Raw genomic sequence first — 16,404 nt, forward strand, 5'->3', positions numbered from 1 at the left:
AAGCTTTTAACTGGTTCTACTGTCCTGTTCCAGCGTTTAACTGGTTCTACTGTTGAAGCGTTTAACTGGTTCTACTGTTCTGTTCCAAGCTTTTAACTGGTTCTACTGTTGAAGCTTTTAACTGGTTCTACTGTTGAAGCTTTTAACTGGTTCTACTGTCCTGTTCCAAGCTTTTAACTGGTTCTACTGTCCTGTTCCAAGCTTTTAACTGGTTCTACTGTTCTGTTCAAGCGGTTAACTGGTTCTACTGTCCTGTTCCAAGCTTTTAACTGGTTCTACTGTTCTGTTCAAGCGGTTAACTGGTTCTACTGTCCTGTTCCAAGCTTTTAACTGGTTCTACTGTCCTGTTCCAAGCTTTTAACTGGTTCTACTGTTCTGTTCCAAGCTTTAACTGATTCTACTGTCCTGTTCAAGCTTTAACTGGTTCTACTGTTTTAAGCATTTAACTGGTTCTACTGTTCTGTTCCAAGCTTTTAACTTGTTCTACTCTTCTGTTCCAAGCTGTTAACTGGTTCTACTGTCCTGTTCCAAGCTTTTAACTGGTTCTACTGTCCTGTTCCAAGCTGTTAACTGGTTCTTCTGTTCTGTTCCAAACATTTACCTGGTTCTAATGTTCAAGCTTTTACCTGGTTCTTCCTGCGTGTGGTTTGAAGAGTTGGGCTTGTATGATGATGATGATGCACTGTGGTCCCTAATAACTGCTCAGCGCTACCTGTGGGGATAAGTTACCCTTTAGCATCATCATCATCATCATCCTCCTATCACAAGGTTGAGGGGTGAGGCATCTAAACCACCACTAAAAAGAGTCCTTAGGAGCTGGAAGAGGACTGGGGTTTTAGGAGCTTTGCGCTGGGGTCTTTTTGTTGAAGTGTCATCATTTCAAGGAGCGAGCACACACACACACTGGCAGACTTACCATTAGGCAGAAGAGGCAATTTTCTCAGGCCTCACATCATCAAGGGTCCTCAAGAGCAGGGCATATATAATTTCAATATAATTTCACAGTTTGAGGACCCCCCATGCTCCACTCTACCCCGACAGAGTTCCTGTGCTTTGTTTCACGTGATATGATTGAAAACGTGACTTTCACTGAAATTAAGCTGCAGCAATGAGGCGTGTTCAGAGCAGAGAAAATAAAAATTAAAAATTACCAAAGTTAATGCATTTCTTTCACAAAAAGATAGGTACTGTACTGCTGATAATACTGCCATTGTCGTCAAGGCCCATGTCATAATCTTTTTGGCCAGACAGCATCAGATACATGGGCTACATATAGTAAGACAGAGGGGCGCTGTTTCGCTCGCTCGGATGCTTTCTCTCCGGTAAAATGGTTTTGGAATAGAATTATTTATTTGGGGATGAACCCGCAAAGGTAACCTACTTTTTGAAGTGATTTGTTTGACAATCAGATGAAAACATGAATGGTTGTGTTCATGGCACATTAAAAGGTAATACATTTTTACATTCTAGTAATTTTGCAGACTCTCTTACTCAGGGATTCAAACCAGCAACCTTTCGGTTACTGGCCCAATGTTCTTACTGTAACTGCTGGCTACCTGCCACTGTATTGCATTTTTACAGTTAAAATACATCTTTATTATAAAACCATTTATAGTACTGGCCTCTGCCTGGGGCCTCCAAATCACTAAATCCACCAATGCACGCACACACATACACACAGGCAGGCAGGCTGACAGACAAACAAACACTAAACTCTAGCATTAAATGAGCATCAAAGCAAGGAGGAATGAGGAAAGAGAGAGAACAGATAGAGAGACGAAGGTAGGGGGGCATCTCATTAGAGCTGCTCTCCTAACAGAGTGTTTTTAAATGACAGCGCAACCAAACACGGATTACACGCGAGGATAATCCGTCTGTGCTGTGCCAACGCTCCTCTCTCCGCAATCTTCTGGGAAACGCGAGGGTGCGGAGAAGCGCCATTCATCTGCCGCTGAGAGCGAGTGCGGGATAGGCACACAGATGAGAAGACACTAAATATAGAAGGAGATGCAAGGGAGAGGATGAAAAGAGAAAGAGAGTGTGTAGGAGAGTGTCAAATCGCTCAAAGGGAGGCATGATCCCTGAAGAAATAAAATTAACCTAAACGGGTGTAGGCTATATAATGAATACGATTTTGCACTTAAGAGGAAAAACCTTCTTTGACATTCATGCATTGCCTGCAAACAATGTCATCCAATTCATTTCAATGTGTAGCCTAGCCTACTTTCAATGATTTGGACCAGAAGTACTGTGTAACACCAAGTCCTATGAATTTTTAAAAACGTTTCATTTGTGATGATTTAAAAACCTTAAAAGGCCCATTGCAGTCAAACGTATTTTATATATATTTCCACACTATGAGGTTGGAATAATAGTGTGACATTCTGAAAATTATGATAATGCCATTTTAGTGTAAGAGCTGTTTGAAACGACAGGCTAAAATGCCATCCCTGAAATTTCAGGCTGTTTGGTGACGTCACCTGGCGGTAAATTAGTTAATAGACCAATAAGAGAGTTACATACCTCTGCCAAAACAGCGAGTTTTCCCCTCCTTACTCAGACCACTGCCAGACAGTCCAAGCAAATTCTTGCTTGAGAAATTGATATTTGATAAGACGCTATTTTTATTTCTGGTTGACCATTTTGATTAAAAATAATCACATTAAGGTACTTAATTATTACTCAGAAAATATTTGATATTGAGATAAAAACGGCTGCATTGGGCCTTTAAGAAAACGCCAAAGGCAAATTGCACGAGTTTGCGTGACACATGGAGTGCGGCTGTGGGTTTGCCTTTTTGCGCCTGCACGCTCACCGCATGTGGCGAACTGCTTGGTGCGCATTATAATGATGGCAGTTTAGCAAACGGGAAATTATACATGACAGGTCGCTTACGCACGGAATCACTCTCTCCACATTTCCCCCGCTCACTCCATCTCTCCAGCTGCGCTTGACACAATTTACTCTCTGTCACGAATATCTGGGCTGTAGTCTCTGCTTGGAATACAAACCACATAGTATCTGGCACAGGCATCACAATCAACATCATACAGGAGACATGACTCGTTTAGGCAACAGGTTTTGGCAGAACGTAAGTAGACTATTGGAGAGAATTGTTGGGTGTTAACCGTTGCGACCTGAACTTGTGACCTGAACTGGTGCTGTGCCCATCAAACGAGCCCGTGTTACTTCCCCCGCCGTCAAAAAAGTTAACGCTGCACAGTTGAGCCTACACACCTCTCATAAAACATCTCCCAATAATTATGTTTTGTATTTGAGGCCCGAGAGATGTTGCCACTACAACAAATACATTCTGAGAATACTTGGTTTCATCCAGGAACATAACACACGTGAACTCTGACCTACATTTCAACATCTCAAACATATTTGGTTTGTTTTTAGAGTAGACAAACAAAAGGAGCCTACCGTTTGGAATCACCCGTAAGAGAAGTCTCTCGACAGTCAGGACGCATGCGCAAGCAATGTGCTCATGTTACCGACACACAAACAAGCCGAACTTTCTGTAGTGTCAATCCCCTGTCCTCTGCGTGATCACCCCGGATGACGAGCCACAAACAGCCGTTAAGGTCATGCTGCTCCGGTAACGGGAAAGCACGAATCCTCCCTCTGACAACTGTACGGTACTGTATCTCTCCGGCAGCCCGATGCGCGTGATAACAGTGTGTGAGGAGTTCTCTCCTCCTGCTCCCTCCCTATATCTCCCTCTGTGCGAGAGCGTCGGGGAAGTCTGCCTTTCCATTTCCCTCTGCTTATTGAAGTCGCTACAGTTGCAGAAGGCTGATTTAATATACAAGGAGGGAAGATTAAGAGTGTATGTGCAGAGGATGCCACAGAGACTGTAAAAGTCAAGCTTAAGTATTAATCAGAACTACAAGAGCATGCTACAGCAAATGCTTTAAGTCGTCTGGGTTCAGTTAGTCATGGACACAAGTGTTTTTATGGTAAGGGGTTCAAATGTTACAAGGGAGTCAATGTGTGTTTGGCATGGTGTGTGTCCAGGGTGTCTGGGATTCATGTTAGACAGCGGTCGCCACTGTAAATTCATATTTCATAAGGCCTATCCAGACTGCTCCATAATTCAGAGCAGTCTGTCGGTGGGGGGTGGGGGGCAGTCACACCATCATACTGTCGTTTGTGAGAACAAAATGGTCTGTGACAGAAAATTATGGTCAGTTATGTTGCCATGACAGAAAGTCAGCTCTGACCAACCAGCAGCCACTTCTGGGGTGTATGCCGAATCAGAGGGACTAATTTGAATTTGTCCAATAAATTGTTTTCCGTTGCAAAATGTTTTTCTAAGGTGTGCACTAACGAATACACAGACAACAAATAACCACCCAGGGTCACAAATTGTGTGCCTACCGTCACCAAATCCTAACAAATAAAACTAAGCTGACTTAAGTTAGGGCCAGCTTCATACTTTAATTGACTGTAGTAGAATCGTTTGGCATGTCTGCTCTTTGGATCACACTCTGGGTCTTGACCAACTTCAGATGTCAACCAGTCCACAGTGAAGACAGAGCATCTATGTAACAATAAACAGATACATATTTCAGAAACAGTGTACTCTTCTGGGAAAAAAACTACAAGGGTTATAATACAACGCAGGATCACTGAGTTAGCCAACTTTCACAAACACCTATAGATTGTCTGGTTCATTATAACAAAGCTAAACTTAGGTGTGTTTTTGGTTGTTGAGTCAATTCTTAGACAATTACAATTTCAAGGTAAAAAAAAAAAGTATTTGGGAAACATTGGCTTAGAAGACAAAGACAGGGAGTCAACAAATTTCTGAACTGATGTATCAAAATAATAAATATATTGAAATGCAAAATGTGTTTATCAATTTTAAATGCAACCAGTTAACCTGTCAGGCTGAAAAGTGATTATAATCAAACTGAAAAGATTGATGCATTAATACAAACAAACACATCAAAACACACCACCTCCAAAAAGAAACTAAAACATTCTTACAAAACACACTGTCAACAAATCAATCAGTGCAACAACAAATATATATATATAAGTGAACTTTAAGAGAACTTAAACCAGTAGTGATGGAACGCATTGCTGTTAGTTATGTCCTTCATTTCAGAGTGAATTAAAACAGGTTTCCCGACCCAGGCTGCATTATAAAAGTAGTTTATCATCAACACCGTCAGGTGAAATTGACTCAATGATTTTCCTCTTGGCGACGTACTGCAAGAGCTGGAACCGTCTAAGAAACATTGGCCACAAGATCCATAACTTAAGAAAACGGCAACACTCAAAGGCCTCCGTGCCAAATAACACCATATTCCCTATAGTTCACTACTGTTGCTCAGGGTTCTAGTCAAAAGTAGTGCACTAAATAAGGACAAGGGTGCCATTTGGTACACACTCTAAAAAAAACCATTGGCCACAATAAAAGGATTCATAACTTTCTAAACAGCAAAACTCGAGATGATATCAGTGCATCCCAATTGTAAATACACTAACATCGATTCAATTAAACCCTCAACAAAAAAAGCAGGCAGGCACTTCTAATTCACTGAAGTAAATCGAAATAAAAAGGTGATTTAAGTAGCTTAAGACAGGAACCTGTCAAGAAATGATATTAAAGAGCACTAAGGCAACAGGAGCGCCTGAAAAATAATTTGCCAGTGTTGTCCTCAATTCTGCCCACAATAATTTGATGCATTAGTTTCTTAAATCAGAGGAAAATGGGGATGGAAACTTGAATTAATAATAGAAAAAGTCAAAATCAACACACTATTCTAAAGACTAATTTGTTGTATTACAAATCTATGTACAGAAGCCCAGCAAAAAGCTTTACACCCAAACAAACTGACATTAAACTTTCAACATAAATAGTCAAACATAAAATATAAATATGCACAGATGAGCTTAAAAGTAGTCTTTTTGGGGGTTATCAAAACCAACCCCCACCCTCCCCCAAAATAAATAAAAAAGGCAGACACCACGCGTTGCTCTGTGCTGTAAACAAGCTGAAGCTCCAAAACCACTTCCACTCTTCCCTGTTTGAGATGGGTTGAAAGCGGTCCAAACGCCAGGACCATGGTCCTAGCCAAGCCAAACATGGTCACAGTGACCACGCCCATTGGGTGCAGGTGCAAGTGTCGAGCCGCCACGGTCGGGTCTCAAAGTGAGCAAGAGATGTCGTAGAGAGAAAGCATCCTGAAAGTGTATATTTTTAAAGTCTATTGCTGCTAGCTCTCTAAAGGCCAGGATGTCACCTTGTGCTGCAGTCTGCATGGAGACGTCGCCCCCTTGTGGTGGAGAGGAATAACAAGCATTCAGTCAACTATCAGCTAGGATTCTAGAGCTTTTTCCAGAATGGGAGAATATTCATTGCATTTATTTTATTCCTCGCGTCCTTTCCGCGCCTCCTTCTCAAAACCCATTGGGTTACCTCGTCCTCAAATTGCATTGGAAAAGAAGGCCTGAGGGGCAGGACCTTGGTCCATCTCCTCCAATTTGATCGAGAAGGAGGTGAGGAGATAGGATGCGAGGAATTGCAAGACAAATTGAGACTGTCCACAGTCTGACAATTAGAGGAAAGAGAATAGAGTATGTTCCTGAAGATGGACAGATTCTGCCATCATCCCTGACAATACACAGACAGACAGATAATTCATTAATTGAGCATTTGAATCAGCACTTAACACTTGCTCCACAATCACTAATTACTTAAATGACTGAAGACTGGAGAGAGAACAATTGAGATGAATTGTAAGAACAATGAAGAGATGGAGAAAGACTTGATAGAAATGGCAGATGAGATACAGGAGGGAGGGGGAAGATGGATAGAAAGGTTAGCAGAACAAAAAGAGACAAATCAGGAGGGTCTGAGTGAGTGAGTGAGAGTGTGTGTGTGTGTGTGTGTGTGTTCACCTGGTACAGCAGGAGGGTCAGTGGACTACAGCAGAGTGAGCAGAGTCTGGACTCCGCAGTCCACAAAGTTCTGGAAACGGGGCATCACATCACATAATGAGCCGGCTGAAACAACCACAGTGAACCTTAACACAGGAACTACTACAGTAAACACACCCTTGGGAGAAAAATCAGTCATCCTTAGCCAACACATGAATTACTGCAAATACTGATACACTGGCATGCAGATGGTCAATATGATATCCGCTTAAAGCACTCACACCAACATGACAATATAGGCTTTACCCTACATTGCCACTTAGTAGCCATTACTCGATCAGATGACAGAATACACATCAGGGATGGGCTACTGGTTGCCTGGAAACTTGACATTGAATTATACGTCGGGTTGAAATGAGCATTTGAGTCAAGTCAGAATGTGGAATAAAATGATATTTTAACGTACCTCACCGGTTGTCCGTGTGGTTGGTCCATTTGGCAGTAGGAATGTGAAACATATCCACAGGAAAGTAGAATTACATCAACGTTTCAAAGCATTTTATTCAACATTCTGGCTTGTAGAAGTCGCGAGACGAAAAGGAAATGTCTGCCCAATGTAAAATTCAATGCCGGGTTTCCAGGCAAGGCAACTGGCGGTCCACGGGGAACTCAGTCGAGGTCTTAACTTACTGTTGAGAGTTAAAATAGTGGTGTTATTATTTTTTTTTGGGAGGGGGGGAAATTGTGCACCAGCTGTTCTCTTGTTTTGTCAGTCACTGATAGTCACTTAATTATCCCATGTCAGCTAACATTTTTTAGAAGTTAGTCTAGACAGCTGTCAAATTACCAACCAGGGGACCCCCCCACAATTTTTTGTCACACATTCAGATATATTAAAAACTGCAAACATTGGTCCCCGAGTGGCGCAATAGTCTAAGGCACTGCATCACGGTGTTGCGGCGTCACTACAGCCTGGGGTTCGATCCCAGGCTGTGTCACAACCGGCCGTGACTGGGAGTCCCATAGGGCGGTGCACAATTGGTCCAGCATCACCCTGGTTAGGGGAGGGTTTGGCCGGGGGGGCTTTACTTGGCTCATCACACTCTAGCAACTCCTTGTGGTGGGCCAGGCGCCTGCAGGCTGACTTCGATCGTCAGTTGAACAGTGTTTCCTTCGACACATTGGTGCGGCTGGCTTCTGGGTTTGGCAGGTCATGTTTCGGAGGACGCATTACTCGACCTTCACCTGTCCTGAGGCCGTTGGGGAGTTGCAGCGATGAGACAAGATCGTAACTGGATTGCAATTGGATATCACGAAATTGGGGACTGAAGGAGGTAAAAATGTTATATAATATTTTTTTTAAAATTATGCTAACATTTCTCTCCGCCCATGGCAAAATGTGTAGAATTGCAGTAAATGAACAGTAAAACGCCCCTACAATAACATATGGCTTAGGACCCACAAAAGGCTAGGGCCGGGTCTGACATTAACTTTTTTAGCTTGTTATAAAGCTGAAGTCACTTGTCAACAAACAAAAAAGGTCCATTAACACCATATGCCAAAAGGGTGAACTTGAAAATGAGCGAAGTACATAGGAGGGATCTGAAATCATTTTCTGTGCTTGCCCATAGACCACGTGTCAAACTCGTTCCACAGAGGGTGTCTACAGGTTCCTCTCCTCCCTTTTACTTAATTGATGAATTAAGGTCACTGATAAGTAAGGAACTCCCTTCACCTGGTCATCTTGGGCTTAATTGAAAGGAAAAGCTAACACTAGGCCCTCCATGGAATGAGTTTGACACCCCTGCCATAGACCATGTTATCACCCCTTAACGGCCATCCAAAATAATGTACCCAAAAACTAAATAAAAAGGACTGCTACATTTAGCTGGCATGTTCCAGGAGGGACGAGAGGAATCATGACATTGACAAAATATACTGCTCCAAAAAAACTAAGGGAACACTAAAATAACACATCCTAGATCTGAATGAATGAAATAATCTTATTAAATACTTTTTTCTTTACATAGTTGAATGTGCGGACAACAAAAATTACACAAAAATAATCAATGGAAATCCAATTTATCAACCCATGGAGGTCTGGATTTGGAGTCACACTCAAAATTAAAGTGGAAAACCACACTACAGGCTGATCCAACTTTGATGTAATGTCCTTAAAACAAGTCAAAATGAGGCTCAGTAGTGTGTGTGGCCTCCACGTGCCTGTATGACCTCCCTACAACGCCTGGGCATGCTCCTGATGAGGTGGCGGATGGTCTCCTGAGGGATCTCCTTCCAGACCTGGACTAAAGCATCCGCCAACTCCTGGACAGTCTGTGGCGCAACGTGGCTTTGGTGGATGGAGCGAGACATGATGTCCCAGATGTGCTCAATTGGATTCAGGTCTGGGGAACGGGCGGGCCAGTCCATAGCATCAATGCCTTCCTCTTGCAGGAACTGCTGACACACTCCAGCCACATGAGGTCTAGCATTGTCTTGCATTAGGAGGAACCCAGGGCCAACCGCACCAGCATATGGTCTCACAAGGGGTCTGAGGATCTCATCTCGGTACCTAATGGCAGTCAGGCTACCTCTGGCGAGCACATGGAGGACTGTGCGGCCCCCCAAAGAAATGCCATCCCACACCATGACTGACCCACCGCCAAACCGGTCATGCTGGAGGATGTTGCAGGCAGCAGAACGTTCTCCACGGCGTCTCCAGACTCTGTCACATGTGCTCAGTGTGAACCTGCTTTCATCTGTGAAGAGCACATGGCGCCAGTGGCGAATTTGCCAATCTTGGTGTTCTCTGGCAAATGCCAAACGTCCTGCATGGTTTTGGGCTGTAAGCACAACCCCCACCTGTGGACGTCGGGCCCTCATACCACCCTCATGGAGTCTGTTTCTGACTGTTTGAGCAGACACGCACATTTGTGGCCTACTGGAGGTCATTTTGCAGGGCTCTGGCAGTGCTCCTCCTGCTCCTCCTTGCACAAAGGCGGAGGTAGCGGTCCTGCTGCTGGGTTGTTGCCCTCCTACGGCCTCCTCCACATCTCCTGATGTACTGGCCTGTCTCCTGGTAGCGCCTCCATGCTCTGGACACTACGATGACAGACACAGCAAACCTTCTTGCCACAGCTCGCATTGATGTGCCATCCTGGATGAGCTGCACTACCTGAGCCACTTGTGTGGGTTGTAGACTCCGTCTCATGCTACCACTAGAGTGAAGGCACCGCCAGCATTCAAAAGTGACCAAAACATCAGCCAGGAAGCATAGGAACTGAGAAGTGGTCTGTGGTCACCACCTGCAGAACCACTCCTTTATTGGGGGTGTCTTGCTAATTGCCTATAATTTCCACCTGTTGTCTATTCCATTTGCACAACAGCATGTTAAATTTATTGTCAGTGTTGCTCCCTAAGTGGACAATTTGATTTCACAGAAGTGTGATTGACTTGGAGTTCCATTGTGTTGTTTAAGTGTTCCCTTTATTTTTTTGAGCAGTGTATATTTAGTGGAGTCAAATATTTTCAAATAGCCTATTCCACTCTGGCGTTCTGTGGTACCAACAAGATGTGTAGTAGCCCATCTGGCTTTCTGTGGTACCAATGAGGTGTGTAGTAGTCCATCTGGCTTTCGGTGGTACCAACGAGATGTGTAGTAGCCCATCTGGCTTTCTGTGGTACCAATGAGGTGTGTAGTAGTCCATCTGGCTTTCTGTGGTACCAACGAGATGTGTAGTAGCCCATCTGGCTTTCTGTGGTACCAATGAGATGTGTAGTAGCCCATCTGGCTTTCTGTGGTACCAACGAGGTGTGTAGTAGCCCATCTGGCTTTCTGTGGTACCAACGAGGTGTGTAGAAATAAAATATACTACAAAAATAAACGTATTTACTCAAAATGATGGCGCAAAATCAACGACGACTTTTCACAGTGAAGAAGCTGTATCCATGTTGGTTTGTGATAAGGATTTCGGACACATCCTTGCACTTTGAAAGCGATGATGTCGAGGTGAGTGAAATAAGTAAACAGCAGATATACGTTTGGTGTTGTTGATGTTTGATGCTGTGAAACGTGGGGAAAAGTAAATCATGTCACGATCACTTGGTTGGTACAGCTAGTACAGGCGAGCACATAAGCATGGAGCAGGAGATCCCACGGTTGCTCTCTGACTCATGGAAATAGTTGCAGTGTTTAGCTGTATATAGATATACATTCTCTCAAATGTTGTGCACAAATTTGTTTACATCCCTGTTAGTGAGCATTTCTCCTTTGTCAAGATAATCCATCCACCTGACAGGTGTGGCATATCAAGAAGCTGATTAAACAGCATGATAGTTACACAGGTGCACCTTGTGCTGGGGGGGAATAAAAAGGCCACTCTAAAATGTGCAGTTTTGTCACAATGCCACAGATGTCTCAAGCTTTGAAGGAGCGTACAATTGGCATACTGACTGCAGGAATGTCCACCAGACCTGTTGCCAGATAATTGAATCTTAATTTCTGTACCACGGACCACGTAACCACACCAGCCCAGGACCTCCACATCCAGCTTCTTCACTTGCAGGATCGTCTGAGACCAGCCAACCGGACAGCTGATGAAAGACAGTCTCAGGGAAGCTCATCCGAGTGCTCCTCATCAGGATCTTGACCTGACTGCAGTTCAGCGTCATAAGCAACTTCAGTGGGCAAATGCTCACCTTAGATGGCCAGTGGCCCGCTAGAGAAGTGTGCTCTTCATGGATGAATCCCGGTTTCAACCGTTCCGGCCAGATGGCAGACAGCGTGCATGGCGTTGTGTGGGTAAGAGGTTTGCTGAGGTTGTGAACAGAGTGCCTCATGGTGGCGGTGGGGTTATGGTATGGGCAGGCATAAGCTACGGACAACGAACACAATTGCAGACACCCTGCTGAGATCCATTGTCATGCCATTGATCCCTCACCATCACCTCATGTTTCAGCATGATAATGCATGAGTGTTAATTGTTTTTTTTGATAGTGAGGGTCTTTACATAATAAACGCCAAAATGAGTGTTATTCTTACTGACATGAATGTGGTGTCATATTAAAGAAGAGGTTGTGCTCTTTAAAAAACTAGGTTAATTGTTTTTGCACAAGGTATGTTTGTTTGAAATTCTGAGTATTCTACAGCAGCAGCCCAAAATTCTATTGGGATCTAAAGGGTTAATAGGCAAAGTCAGATTCATATCAAATGGACAGAAAATAGACCATTTGGGCTTCTATAACGATAAGACATTGGAGTGTCCCTATAAAAACAGACTTCGGCTATTGGCCCTTATCATTCGAGAGAGAAAAATATAGATTTAGCACTGCTTTGGTAAGACTCATAGCTCTATCTACAATTTGTTCTATTGCTTTGTGTAAATATAAAATACTTATTGAAATAGGCTATAGCAAATGGGAATATAGCCAATTTACTGCCCTGCTGTGTGCTGCCACTGCCTGATCCAATTCTGATTGGAGTAATTGTTTCATATTGTGATATTTTTTACTTGTCCATTCAGACAACTTAAATCTATATTCTGGTTGTCCAACATGTTTTATTTTTCTACTTGCCCCCGACAAGGGGACGAGCCCTGGCATGTATGGGTATGGAACTCATGATGAGTTTACATTTTTTGTGGCCCCACCCCCATCAAAGTTGCCCATCCCTGATACAGATAGATAGTAAAAACGTCACGTCTACATAGCTTTTCCAATCAGTTAAAATAAAATATTGGGAATGCATCTTAGCAGTTTGCAAAATGTAGTCATTCAGAGGAAGTGTCACCTGGTTGATGAGCCGTGTCCTCTGCTCCCCAGTCCAGTGTGGTGAGGCGTACTGGGAGAGGAGAGCAGGGGTCAAAAGGTCAATACATACATGTGTAAAATGCATCCTTTTCCTCAATAAGTTATATGGGGAGAGGAACAGGTGGGAGTGTGTTTATCATGCTATGGTACAGTATTAAAGCAGATGTATGTGTGTGGTCTCTAGCATGTCACGCATGTATATTAGTTTGGATTAGTATTGATGCGGAATGTGTCATGTTGTAGTGCATGTTTTCATACCAAACGCCACTAGGAGTTCTCCAGGGAACAATACATTTATTCAATGAATACATTATCCCCCCCCAAAAAAGGTTATCTGCCTGCATGAGTGTGTTTGTTTGTTTGTTTGTTTACCTGGTACGCGTAAGCGGTTTGCGAGTAGCTCATGGGCATCTGTGGAATCATGACTCCTGGAAAGCCGTTGTACGAGTAAGGCTGAGAAGACAGGAAGGAGAAAACCGCAGTGTCAAAGGTAGATGTACGCAAAGTTCTATCTGCAACGTTCCACAATGTTTGCCTACTGAACATGGCCCTGGTGTGCTGGGCGGGCAGGTTGAGGTTGGTGCACTTTTGGGACCACTAGTCCTAAAGTGTGAACTGATTCAAGCCCATCTTGCAACACAGTGCATGTGTCCCAAATGGCGCCCTGGTCAAAAGTAGTGCACTTCCTAGGGAATAGGGTGACATTTAAGACACACCCAGTGGCTTTGAAGTGATGACAGGGCCTTACCTGGAAGTAGGGATTGCCGCCATTGAGTACAGGTGAAGGCTGAGCCATGCCCCCGCCCATAGGAGAGCAGCAGGTGCAGTAGATGTACTGGGAGGGGGTTATCCAGGGGGCCTGACCAACCAGGTGAGACGGCATGAAACCTGGGCGGGTAAACAAATAAACCTTCATTCGCATTCTACGCTGACTATAATTAAAGACATGCCAGGCTTCACAATGCCTAGATGGGGGTTTGACATTTCAACTAACCACTAATAATTTGATATAGCAATTTGATGGCCGACTGCAGTCGATCTGGCATGCAACCATTGGTTGATGCAATGTCTGCAATGTGGTCAACGTAAAACACGTTTAGCCACAACCCAGACTTCTGTTGTGGCAATGGAGTACCAAAGGCAAGGAGCAGAAGCCATAAGAAAATGTTGAGACTAAGACATATCAATGGACCAAATGCACACAAGCAACACTCACGTGAGCTCCTTTCCTTCATGATTGCTGGACCCAGCTTGAGTTTCCTCCCTTTAAAACTGATCTGTTGCTACAGAGTAAACATGGTGAAGACGAAACACATTAGCTTGTGAGTAGAGTGAAGGCAAAGTTTGAAAGACTTGAATGTGACCATGTTAAATTACTCTTACTTCAACGATGGTTTGGATGTCGACGTCTTCATTGAAGTAAACAAATCCATAACTACACAAAATCAAAGAGTGACATTGTTCCATATGACAATGTTTACGGGGATGCACTTTTCTTGAATAAAGGTGGAGCCTACTAATTTCAGACTTACCCTTTGCAGATACCGCCACGGTAAGTGATGATTTTCACTTCCTTCACGGCACCAAATCTCGCAAAGAAGTCCCGGATTTCGTTCTCATCCACCTAGAAAGGACAATATGAGCAAGTTAAATGATGACGATGTATCCCAATCCGTTTGGAAATCATTTGAGCAACTCACCTTCATGTCGATTCCTCCAACAAAAAGTGTGTTTGGAGTCATTTTACCTTCAGGTAAAATATAACCATTTGACAGCTTCAAACTTGCGGAAGTCTGACATCCGTTTCTCTGTTTCTGGATATCCTGGAAGAAATGAAAGTAGCTAGACATTGGTCATACCAGTTGCCTTTCACTTTTCTACAACTTCCAATCACAACATGCTCAAGTGGGCAGAAAGATTGTAGCCATCTCAGAGTAAGCCTCATCAGATGGAGAATCTATTGATCCAACTAGCTTGCTCAGTCACAGGTGAAAGGAATGAGTTATGCCCTGTGCTCAACCATCCTATCCAGGATTAGACCGTCAAAAAGGCAAGGGGGAACTGAGGGCAATCCACTTCTATTTCAGCCATCAGGATATTGTCATTGTCCACCCTTTCCCGGCTAGTTAGTTCCTAACTAACTTAACTATAGAAAAACTTGATTAGCTAAAGTTGACTATACCAAATGATTATTATTCATATGTGACAAAACTAGCTAGTTAGCCAGCCAGGTAATGAACGATTGCCCATCTTGGATGGCCGGGCCCTAGCTTGCTAGCGTAACAAGGACACAGAGGAGCGACTAACTTTAGCTAGCTAGGTACTTTATGTTATTAACTAGAAACGTGGTCGTTTATTGGAGGGAAAAGTATTAACTAGTTAACTAAACGACGTAGTTTTAATGTTATGAGCTGAATTTATCAAGCATGAGAACTGGCGATACACTTCGTTAATGTTAAGTATTTTTAACTTGCTAGCTAACCTAGAAGTGTGATATGTAGCTTGCTGACTTTAGCTAACTCACTCCTGACAAATTGGACTGCGATTTTTATTTTTCTCACTCTCGCTGTGGTCGAGGGTGATTTATTCCTTACTTAAAAATTATACATATGTTTGGGTCATTCTCAAAACACAGATGTAGCTAGCTACTCACCATTTGTAAAACCGTTAAAACAGAATAAGTTAAACACACTGCCGCGCAAACTTTCCCCGCTTGAAGTGCACGAAAAAACGTTGAACCGATTGTCAACAGCCACGCGCAAGCTTACGCTCGCTGAACCTAATTGGGACGTTCCAAAAAAGTACATTGGTTGCTTTTGTGTGTTTTTATTCTGTTGTTTTTTTACGCGTAATTTCGTTACACGAGTAAAACTTTGTCGAAAAAAAGGTTAACACTATTTAGGGGTGTAATTCTTTAAATAAAGACGTCTGATATCAAGCGTCTAGATGTCATCTCCCTCCGCAAATAAAAGATAATGTAATGAACCAGGGAGCAGGTCTCGGACTCTCTAGCACAGAAGTCCACACTACTCCCTTCTTTCAAATAGCACGTCCTCGCTAGCCTGCGACTCAACGTCTTATAGGAACGGGCTCACCGGCCAAGCACAAGCACAGTCGTGGATGGAAGGTCCGATCACTTCTGACACCATTGTAATGAAACAGCAGGGAGCAGGTCTCGAACCCTCGACCTTTCGGGCTATCGACTGCTGCAAAATCATGCTCAAGCGGCAGAGTCGATATCCGTGCTTATAAACCCAGGGTTGTTACAATAAGTTTCACAAAGATCAAGAATGTAGCTAACGTTAGCTGTTTAACGTGTGTGTGAAAGTATAGGATTGTTCACAAATGGCGCCTGTGTTGACATTCAGCTCCATTGCAACCAATAACTAATTAACCACAATGTGGCATTAAGTACAGTAATCAAATCCATTCCTTTGATGACATTTAGCTAATCAGAGTCAGGTCATGATCAATCGAGCTGCCACATGATATTGCTGAGGGAGAGTAAAATCAAAGATGTTTTTTACAACTAACCCAATATAGACCATAACCAGACGTTTCCAATGAGCCAATGAATCATACTGGGCAGAACAAGGAATGAGACGGGCAGAGCCAAGCACGCGCTATTGAGATCCTATTTCGGCGTTCCCGTTAGGGAACCCCTCTACTGTGTTAAGTGCGCGGGTGCTATAACTCAATTCG

General features: G+C 43.4%; 2 protein-coding genes across 4 annotated transcripts in view; both read right to left on the reverse strand.

The window, feature by feature from the left end:
• Positions 1-3,562, reverse strand: part of LOC115175482 (raftlin) — a 60,344-nt gene extending 56,782 nt beyond the window's left edge. Inside the window, exon 1 of the mRNA XM_029734730.1 lies at positions 3,427-3,562. The gene's annotated coding sequence lies outside the window, so the exon portion shown is untranslated. The remainder of the gene's footprint in view (positions 1-3,426) is intronic.
• Positions 3,563-4,423: 861 nt separating this feature from the next.
• On the reverse strand, positions 4,424-15,895 carry LOC115175483 (deleted in azoospermia-like). 3 transcript variants are annotated; one of them, XR_003872044.1, is made up of 10 exons: positions 15,356-15,766; positions 14,403-14,525; positions 14,235-14,326; positions 14,086-14,137; positions 13,919-13,985; positions 13,451-13,590; positions 13,075-13,155; positions 12,683-12,733; positions 6,916-7,020; positions 4,424-6,290 (listed from the first exon to the last, which is right to left on the reverse strand). XR_003872044.1 is itself a non-coding variant. In XM_029734732.1 (10 exons), exons 2-9 carry the CDS (start codon positions 14,442-14,444, stop codon positions 6,941-6,943), a joined length of 570 nt encoding a protein of 189 aa, XP_029590592.1. In that variant the 5' UTR covers positions 14,445-14,525; positions 15,815-15,895; the 3' UTR covers positions 4,424-6,290; positions 6,916-6,940. The 3 variants fall into 3 exon arrangements, 2 of the variants coding, with proteins under 2 accessions (XP_029590592.1, XP_029590591.1); XM_029734732.1 differs by lacking the exon at positions 15,356-15,766 and adding an exon at positions 15,815-15,895 and having other exon boundaries at positions 6,916-6,985; XM_029734731.1 differs by having other exon boundaries at positions 6,916-6,985; positions 15,356-15,767.
• Between the last annotated feature and the right edge of the window lie 509 nt (positions 15,896-16,404).

This window comes from Salmo trutta, chromosome 36, assembly GCF_901001165.1.
Source record: "Salmo trutta chromosome 36, fSalTru1.1, whole genome shotgun sequence".
Classification (NCBI taxonomy): Eukaryota; Metazoa; Chordata; class Actinopteri; order Salmoniformes; family Salmonidae; genus Salmo; species Salmo trutta.

Excerpts from the sequence above, each read along its gene's own strand:
- LOC115175483 (XM_029734731.1), bottom strand. Across the intron at positions 14,327-14,402 it reads TTGGAGGAATCGACATGAAG|GTGGATGAGAACGAAATCCG; the intron begins GTGAGTTGCTCA and ends TGTCCTTTCTAG. Across the intron at positions 13,156-13,450 it reads GCGGCAATCCCTACTTCCAG|CCTTACTCGTACAACGGCTT; the intron begins GTAAGGCCCTGT and ends CTGTCTTCTCAG.